The sequence below is a fragment of the Lissotriton helveticus genome, chromosome 2_2, assembly GCF_964261635.1.
Source record: "Lissotriton helveticus chromosome 2_2, aLisHel1.1, whole genome shotgun sequence".
Lineage (NCBI taxonomy): Eukaryota > Metazoa > Chordata > Amphibia > Caudata > Salamandridae > Lissotriton > Lissotriton helveticus.
This window is the reverse complement of record NC_136060.1, coordinates 110627746-110637123: the sequence shown is the minus strand read 5'-3', so window position 1 is coordinate 110637123 and position 9378 is coordinate 110627746. Positions and strand designations below refer to the sequence as shown.

General features: G+C 42.5%; 1 protein-coding gene across 1 annotated transcript in view; it reads left to right on the top strand.

Annotated features, from left to right (window-relative positions):
* Positions 1 to 852: 852 nt before the first annotated feature.
* EXOC1L (exocyst complex component 1 like) overlaps positions 853 to 9378 on the top strand; it is a 177656-nt gene continuing 169130 nt past the window's right edge. Inside the window, exon 1 of the mRNA XM_078678950.1 lies at positions 853 to 1260. Within this exon, the coding sequence (XP_078535076.1) occupies positions 1140 to 1260 (121 nt within the window). The 5' untranslated portion in view covers positions 853 to 1139. The remainder of the gene's footprint in view (positions 1261 to 9378) is intronic.

Sequence of the window (9378 nt, the reverse complement as noted above, 5' to 3'; positions counted from 1 at the left end):
TCCCGGGGGCAGCTCAGTGTATTTGTTAATTCATGTCTCTGAGTGCCAACTTACTTAAAGTCCTGGATTTATTGTTCACAGAAGCCTCGTACCTCACCCTTTCTATCACATGATGCTTGGCTGGGGAATTCTGAAGGTGCTCCACCCCTCTCCCATTATGAACTCAATAGTTGATGGTGTTCCAGTATTCTTAAATGCCGTATCTTTGTGCTCACTTCTGGGGATTAGCGCTTCAGTTATGTTTCATCTTTATGAGAGCACTGAAATGTTTTTTCCAGGTCGGTCCCCTTTTTGCGAGACAATAAAGTAAATGCTGCTTCTAATTCCACAAGAAGCATTGAATCGTCTCTACATTGTCCTATTATTCTCACGTCTATCCTTCACATGGGCTGTTTAGCAGGGCTCCCAGTACTGAAAACAATCTCTTTACACAGAGGAAGGTGGTGTGCCTGTCATTATGACAAACATTCCAGCAATCTTTTGACAATGGTTCTCTCTTTTGAAGCCAACTTAAGTAACCAGGTGGGGAGGCACAGCGTATGGTTTTGTGCTTTTTGTACTGCTTGACAATGGTAAGGCACTGATCAGAACACATTTAGTGTTTCTTAGAGTGGGTTTGAGCTGGGAATTGAAGGGCTGGCTCCTCCTCTCCAACGTCATGTTTGTGGGCTTGTGGGAAACGTTAAGTGTTCAGCGCTGCGCAGGCGGCCGCTTCCACTTGCCAGTGGTGATAATGCTCCTAATGGAAGAGCCTCCCAATCAATACATCAAGACAACTGTTAAAACATTGCTTTAATGGAGCTTAAATGAGGCTCCAGACTTTTTTTTAAGTTCAGAGAAAGAAGGCTTGAAAAACATAAGAATCAAGGGACCCTATAATTTAAACAAATCTCACTCCAGGGAACTGGCAGAGATCAGGAGAAGAAACCAACACACCAGGGCTGTGACTCCAAGTGCAGAGGGGCTGTGTGAGGAGCAGCAGGCTTGCACTTCCTACCACTCCTGGTGCCACAGGAACCCGAAAGAGCAGCGAAAGGTGTGAGGAACCTCTGGCGCCTGCGCAAGCCAATGTTGTGGATGCTTCCAAGACTGCCACTCGAGATCTCCTGCAACAAGACCCACACTGAAGGGTGAAAGACATGTCATCATTGCTAAAGGAGGATCTAGAAAAACAGCTCTTTAAACCAAAAGGGCACGCGCTGTTCGAGTTTATTGAAATACTCTGCAAAGCCAAGAAGAGGTTTTACCTGTGCGCATCAGGTAAGGGCCCTGCAGCAGTGTCTGGAGGGAAGGGGCTAACTGCATGAGAAGTTGTTGGAAATAGAATATCATCCGAAAATGTGCTTGAATTACCATTGTAAGAGTCTGTCTTTGGGCATACATCGAAAGAGCAATTTATCACAATATCTAGTGCCTGGAAAAGTACTGTATTATTAAGGTAATATTGTTGTTTGAGCACGTGCCTCTGGGGGGTATTTAATAGATAGCTACTCTTCAGGTGTGTCTCGGATAATTTGTATGAGTGGTAAAATGTTAACGGTATTATTTCTATTTGTTTAAAACCTATTTTTACGCGAGATTGTCAGAAACCGTGGCTGTCTTGTTTCAGCGTTGTAGAAAATTATTTAAATTAGGAGAGGCCATTATAAAGAGTCATTCAGCACGAGCCATTAAAAACACTCGTAAGAGGGCATCCTCATTAGCTACTGGCTGGATGCACACAAGGAGGCAGAATTCCCTTCCTGAGGTGTTTACCGTGAACCACACGCAGCAATTAGAGAGCTTCAGAGATAACAGTTTTCTCTGTAGAACTGTTTAATTGAACTGGATACATCTTTTCAGTTTAATCAGTCGTCAATACAGACCGGATTCCAGCGTGTGGAAACCTCCAATTCACACGTTACACTCGTTGGGTGTTGAAAATCGTACAAGGAGCTGTAACGTGGAGTAATCTAATAATAATTTCTTGAAACTTCAAGTGAAATTCATCTGTTCGCTGCAGTATTTTCTGCCAGTAGACTCTAGTGACAGTTTCTGGTTGATTTTCTTGTTTCTTGTTAACTCAACTCCCCCCTTCAGTATCATGTATCAATAGTGGTTACACACCAGAACCCCAAAACAGGAGACAATTTAGAGGCGTGCCTGTGTTTTTGTGCATCCACCAACAAGACTTTTCGTTATATTGTTTAACTATCCTCACCAGACCCATGTACACGAGCCCCCTCTGATCCAGTATGGCAGAGAGAGAGTGGTAAATATGTCTTTTGCACTTCTTTGTTTGCATAACATCTGCAAACCGTTATCATCGGGCATTTTACATATCAAGCAAAATGCTGTGTTTACACTCCAAGTTTATATCTACGCCGCTCAACTCCCCATGATACAATATCCGTTGTCTCCACTGTGCCATCTCCCAACTTTTGATCGTAACCACCACCATTAGTATATTATTTGTTTATGCACCTAAATTGCTTGTATTTGAAAAATACTAAAACTGATAAATAAATATATTTTAGACCCTGGCAGAATTGTGCAATCAAATAGAACCCCGCACATAAATTATGAAGTGCCCCCTACCTCACTTGGAGAGTAATTCGTAACTTTGCAAAGTTAATATGAAGCGAGTGAACGAACGCATCAAGAAATTGGCTTAGAATGTTAGGATGCAGTTGGCGCCACTGAAATGAACCTCTTTCTTTAATTCTGCTGGGAATTTACTCCAGTCTCTCTCTAAAACATGTCACCACCTTTGTTCAATGGGCATCAACACGTTTCTGCTGTAACAATTATCCCCAGCAAGCATCAGGCAAGCAAGTACAGTTCCGCTATGGTGGATCGAAGGAGTGTACCTCCACTTGCAAAGATTAGCCTTTCAGCTGTATTCACTCCAGTTTTCGGCGCTAAGCGTTGCAGGCTTTCATTGCTTTATCAGTGCCTATTTGTTGGCAGACCTCTGGTCCATATTTTCCCAATATCCTCTGTGGTTAATCAGCACAAGACAGCTTTTAATAGACACAGATTTGAAATGTTCCCCTTGAAAATGATGCCGTAACTCTTGCCTCTCACACAAGCACTCTAATTTGCTTTCGCAATTATTTCCTGTTATATCATATTTTTTATATTGATCTCACGTGTCCACCAATGCTACAATATTTCTATGTGCACGCAGGGCTAAATTTCTATTGGCTCAATTACACTGGTGAGTTATTTTGAAACTTAACCTATCACATCGTGAGGTGAGTTGAAAAGCATTGGTTATGGTTTGCCATAAGGGTAAACCCCTTAATGGCGGGATGGAGAGGGCGCTCCGGGGGTTCGATCTCTCTGGACACGAGTGTCAGCTGCCGGGCATCCTTCTCTCCAATGACTGCTGCTGCATGGCGAGGCTTTTCCTTTCGACAATACACTTTCTAAGAGCTCCCAGTCAGGGTGTGTGTATGGTGGACCAATCTTTGTGAAGACCCAGTCAAACTTGACCTGGACACCTCAGATGTTAAATTTGCTTCTTTTAAAAAAAAAATAATAATACAAAGAATGCGTGTGCATTGTATTGATTTTTCTGCACAGAAGTAAATCATATTTAGCGTGATGTTTAGAAAGTATGTGGCTGTGCATAATTCTTTTGTAATACAAACCTTACAGAGTAATGTGCATGTGAAGTGCAGAATGCGTGCTCATGACCACTTTACTGTACTCTTTTGTTTCTATCTCTTAGCCACGAGAAACCTCCAGGTTACACTGCTCTGGAAAGACTCCTGCCCTTTCAGGTTATTTAATAAGGAGCCTTAGGAGACATATTTACAAGGGCATTGCGCCACCGGAATGTCACTTTTTATGACGCTCAGGTGGCGCAATGCCCGGCTCCATATTTACAAAGAGGCACTAAGCCTCTTTGCCTGGCTTGAAGCCTTAATGCCGCAAATATCCTACCCTTTGACACAGTTTCCTGTGTCAAAGGGGAAGGGGTGGCAGTGGGCTTACCCATGCAACACCCATCGCTTTTTGACACTGCCCCAGATTTACAAGGACGTGTAAATCTGAGGCAGCTCCAAAAACACAATTCAAAAAGGAGGCATTAGAGTGGCGCAACAAGGAGAGATGCTTTTATTTCTCCTTTTTTTGCCCTTTCTACGTGTGCTGCTGTTGGAAAGTGGGTTAGTTGTAGTGGTAAAAATGCATCTACCACTGACAATAAGGCCTCTAACACAGTCTATGGCTCAACCCTTGGTACCCTTGGTAGCTTGGCTGTGAGCTGGCAGACTTAACTCAAGAGACAGGTATATAAAGCATTTAAAAACACCAATTCAGTGACTAAGACACAACACACAATAAAAGTCCCACACCAATTTTAAAAATAGGAATTTTTCCATCTTCAAAAAGACAAAAATCCAAAGTAGGGAACCAGAGATATGAATTTTGAAAGATTTAGCACTATATAGCACTTAGAAACCTAGAGCGCCACCTTGAGACATCAGGTTGCCCTTGAATAGGGCAAAGCTTCAGGCTGACCGCAAAGGAGCCTTGCTTGAGTACCCCTTGTGGTAGGCCTCAGTCGAGATTTTACCTTCTGACTTATAAACGTTTCTGGAGCTTTTTCTGCTGGGGTCCCTCGATGCTCTTAATCAGTCCGGATTCTGTGAGGGTTCGCCAACTTGCTTTCCAGGAAGCTCCCAGTCAAATTCTAGAAGTTGGACCTCCGGAGCTTTTCAGCAGGAGGAACCAGCTGGCCAGGCCGGCTCGCGGTTAAGGGGGGCAGCTTGGCTCTGGCGGTTGAGTCGGTCCCCTTATGGAGGTTTTTTTCAAAGTTGCTCCAAACTTCTCCAAACTTCTGGAACTTCTTCCTGAATTTCCTCTTGATGGTCCATAGTCTCCAAAACACAACCCAAGGGTCTGGAATCTCCAAGATGGTCCTTAAAAGGTTGGGACCACAATTCCCACAATGGATCCTAACAACTTTCTTACAAATCTTCTGGACGCAATCCAGGCAGGGGATTCTTTGTGGTGATTAGCTATGTGAGCTCTGGTAACCTGTAGATTGCAGGGAGTCCACTCTTTATTCCTCTTGGAGCAAGGTAAAGCCAAAGGGCTGTAGTTCAAGATAATTCAGCAGGTGCAGTCAGTCAGAATGCAGGGCCTGATGGTACAAATCAAGGAGAGGCGCAGGACAACACCCCAGAGCATATCCACTTCCTCCAAAGTGTGGCATAATCTTCTCCCAGAAAGCACTATTCCTTTAAAATTCAAATGGGTGAATTCTCAGCAGAGAAGCAAGAACTGGTTCAACCAACCTCCAGTATGGCTCATTTCCACAGCTCTGCTCCCCCTACCACCTGCAAATTCCTGCCTTAAACCTGCCATCTGGCTGGGTCAGAGGGGCTGGGGAGTAGATAGATCTGGTATTCCCTACCTGTCTTATCCCCCTTTGAAGCTCTATGCTTTATGACCCTTCCCCTCTGGAATAACTATGTAGCAGACTCTATCAGATAGCCTCTGGGTGAGCCATGTTCATCAAGGCAGCCAGGCTAATCCTGTTAACTCTGACCAATCAGGGAAGAGGATAGGAAGGCTGACACAGACAAGTAAGTCTTATAACTTATTTTCTGTATACTTTAGGATAAATTCAACAATAGCATACTGTTTGATTTATCGATACCTGTCTCCTAAACCAATTAATGATCTTTTCTTTAATTCCTAGGGTTCGTTATGTATTCAGAAACTATTGCCACGTTATCTTATGGGTCTAGGTATCAGCGATGGGGAAACTGCAATGTACAATTTCTCTAACACCAGGGCACATGTTTTATAAGGATATTATTTTACAATTCAAAGCACAACAATAGTAAAGTGGTTTTTAGTCTGTCACTGTTACAGATCCAATTTAAATTTGTAAGGCACATCAAAACAGCAAAAGTTCAACCAAAGTCCATATGTAAACAAAATTATATGTAAATGTTTACGCCTGATACTGTCAGCTAAGCTACTACGGGCCTCCCCCTACTGATTAATGGGCCAACATACGCCCACTTTACTCTCTGGATTCTCTCTTTTCATCTTAAACCGAGAGGTGAAATATACATAATTAAGAGCAAATGTTCTTCATTACATCCAAATCTGGACCCACTCGAAGCCTCGATTTCCTAGGGATTGTATTTATCGCATACTCCTCCTAAATGCAAAGGGGGCTTTTGAGGTCAAAACCCTTGATTTGAAAAGGACAGACAGGGTGATACAAGTTCAAGCTTTGAAAAAGTCATCAACTCGCCGAAACACGTGTCGGCTGTGTGCATCATCTATCAACCTACGTGTCAACAGATCTTTGGGCTATTAATTATGTTTACATATGGACTTTCTTTGAGCTTTTGCTGTTTTGAAGTACTTTACAAATTAAAATTGGATCTACAGCAGGGACGGAACAAAAACCACTTTACTATGGTTGTGCTCTGCATTGTATAATAATTGTTTATATATGTGAATTTTTTGTTTGCATATATTAATGCACACTACTGGGATGTCATAGTGTTTATTCATTTGAGCATACTATACTTATTTTCATATTACATTTGCCTACTTAACAAAGGTGCTGACAGCCTGGTAATACCACTGCCATCTTGTTTCTTATTTGAATGTTTTATAAGGATCCTGCTTATAGCTACAGGATCCCCCACCCCTGGGACACCTAGGGGAGTCTTTAGGGGTCCTGAATATGCAAAAATAGTGCAGATCCTCACTCTTGTAGCACCAAAGTCGATTTTGGGAGGCACTTTACTTCAACGGGGGAAGTGAAATGTGTAATCTCTATCCCCAGAACATAAAGAACATCTTTATAAGGGCCCTCTTTATAATGACATGACCCCATCCACCCCTCGGACACCTGGGGTAGACCCTGGGGGTACCTAAAATGCTAAAATATTGTAATTTATCACTTTAAGTACCCCTACCACCAAAGAAGAGTTTGGACACAATTTACTTTTAAAGCGGGGCTCTAACTAGGGCGGCTTTTAAAATGACCTCAGGGTCTCAATAGTGCACACATGCAAGTGCATGAAAGGTTTTTAGGGACCTAAAGGTAGTTTTAATTCCTCCGCCCTATGATGTACTAGGGATTTATAGGGTAGGTCATGCCAATTATAGGTGTACCTTAACACATCGTGTACCCTAAAGCATGTGTGTATTTTCACTGTGTTCAACATAGCACTGGGTGTTTTCAACATAACACTGGACCTGGGTCTGGTAGCTGAGCCCAGTGCACTCTCAGAGTCAGAAAAACAGCATTCAAAGATCTCAAATGGGGCAAAAAGAGGGGGGGGGCTGCAAACAGGTCCTGGTTGCCAAGAGCTACATTTTGCAGTATACATAGAAGGAGCAAATTGCCATTAATGATTGTTTATATGCAGGAATGGACACCAGGAACAATCATCCCTGCAACACAGGCACCCTTGCACCTTGGCACAAGGGTGCCTGCATTGGCGCTGGGCAGCTTTTTTAGTGCCAGCACAGGGGTGAGCAGAGGGATGCACCGTATTCTTGCTAATATGGCGCATCCCTGCGTTTTTTAAATGATAGCTTGGTGCATCAGGTTTGTTTGCGGCACTGTGCTGCGCTATTTCATTTTTAATATATCCCTGTAGTTTTACATTTAGGGCCTGATTCACAAAGGGCCTCTGCACTTGTGGCAGACACCCGCAGTCATGGAGGACTCTACCCACTTGGAGCGTAATATCCGCAGTGAGAATTCTCATTGCAGATATTCGGCCCCGAGTGCAAAGGCTCCACCACGACTGCAGAGGTCCTATGTGATTCAGGCCCATAGTATTTTTGCAACTGCAGAGTACTCCACACATAAATAGATAGGACAGTATATGCAGTCTATGAAGATAGTACACGTAAAACTACACTTACAATTTTTGAGCAGTAAAAAATAATTAGTAAACTTACACCCAAAAGGTACGTTTACCTTTGGGAATGAGGCGCTCAGAGTTTATCCCCTCCTGGTGTATATCCAGTCATTCTTTCAGTTCTCATAACTTGACTCATGCAGCTAATAAAATACTATAAATAAATATTGCTTTTACTTTATTTTCCGAGCCACTGTGTTCAGCCTCAACGTATACTCCTTTTCTTCGAACCCCTTTCTCTCAGCCATTCATAAAGCCTTTATTCAGCTATGAATAAACAATAAATGCACAACAATACATACAGTTAATGCATAAACATGGTGCCAGGGAAACAACAATAACGTTCAGTTACACAGGGATAGATACACAATTGTCTGAAACTCCAAATTTATAAAGCAAGATTAATAAAACTAATAACTGCCAAGCACATATTTTCTGAATGAAGCTGTTGAATAAAAATCAATGCTGTTTTGTGCTTCTTAATGTAAAAATCTTTAAAAATCGATACTATACAGTGTGCAAAGTAGCATAAAGTGCTCTGTTTGGACACTTTATCACATGGGCAGGCTAAAAGGCTGGGGAAACCAGGTGCCAGACACAGAAAATGCAAGAAGAAAATGTAAGGAGTACAGCCTAAGGCGTGTTAAATAGAACCTTTACTGAACATTGCCGAAATACTTTAGATAATGTTCAAAGTCATGTGATAATACCAACACAGAGTATTCCCTTCTAGTGCAGTGTTCTTCATTAGCCTTCGTTTATAAACATTTACACCCTTGAGGGAATGTTAAGTCTGCCACTTGCAAACTGTCTAAAATTCTCCGAGATGCCTAGGTTTGCTTCAATATGCAGTGCTTAATTTCTAAAATAAAAACTGCTGGTACCAAAGGTACTTCTCAGAAGCCCACGGCCAGCACTGACTAAAGTCGGGATTGAGGAATGCCATTGTTGTGTGGTCTTAATTCCATCTCATGCCTTTTTCTGCCACCACCATACACTTCCTGCCACTTAGCTCACTTTGCAGGTTCTCTTTCATTCCTGTTTCCTCCCTTTGCCCACATTTTCAGGCATTCTCTTTCTCCTCCTTTGCCCCTTGTGTATTTTTCTCTCTTCTCTTAATCAAAGTTTAATGAGGAAAAGTAAGTAGCGTTCCCAAAAATTAGTGCCACTTAATCAATCAATCAGAATCTTATAAAACGAGACTACTCACCTGTGAGGGTCTCAAGGTGCTGAGTGAGGGGATGGGGTGGAGGCCTGCGGTTCAGTCAAAGAGCCAGATCTTGAGGTGCTTCCTGAATTGCGGTGGGTCCCATCTGCAACCATCAGCTCAAATTATTCACTGCAAGATTATTTTATCTTTTTGAACGTGCAGATTCCATCCTGGAGACTTCCTACTTCTTGTAGGGGGAACTCCACCAAAGAATGATTCTTTTAAATTGTAGCTCATACTCTCCTCTAGATAAGGTCTCAGCAGGAAATGACA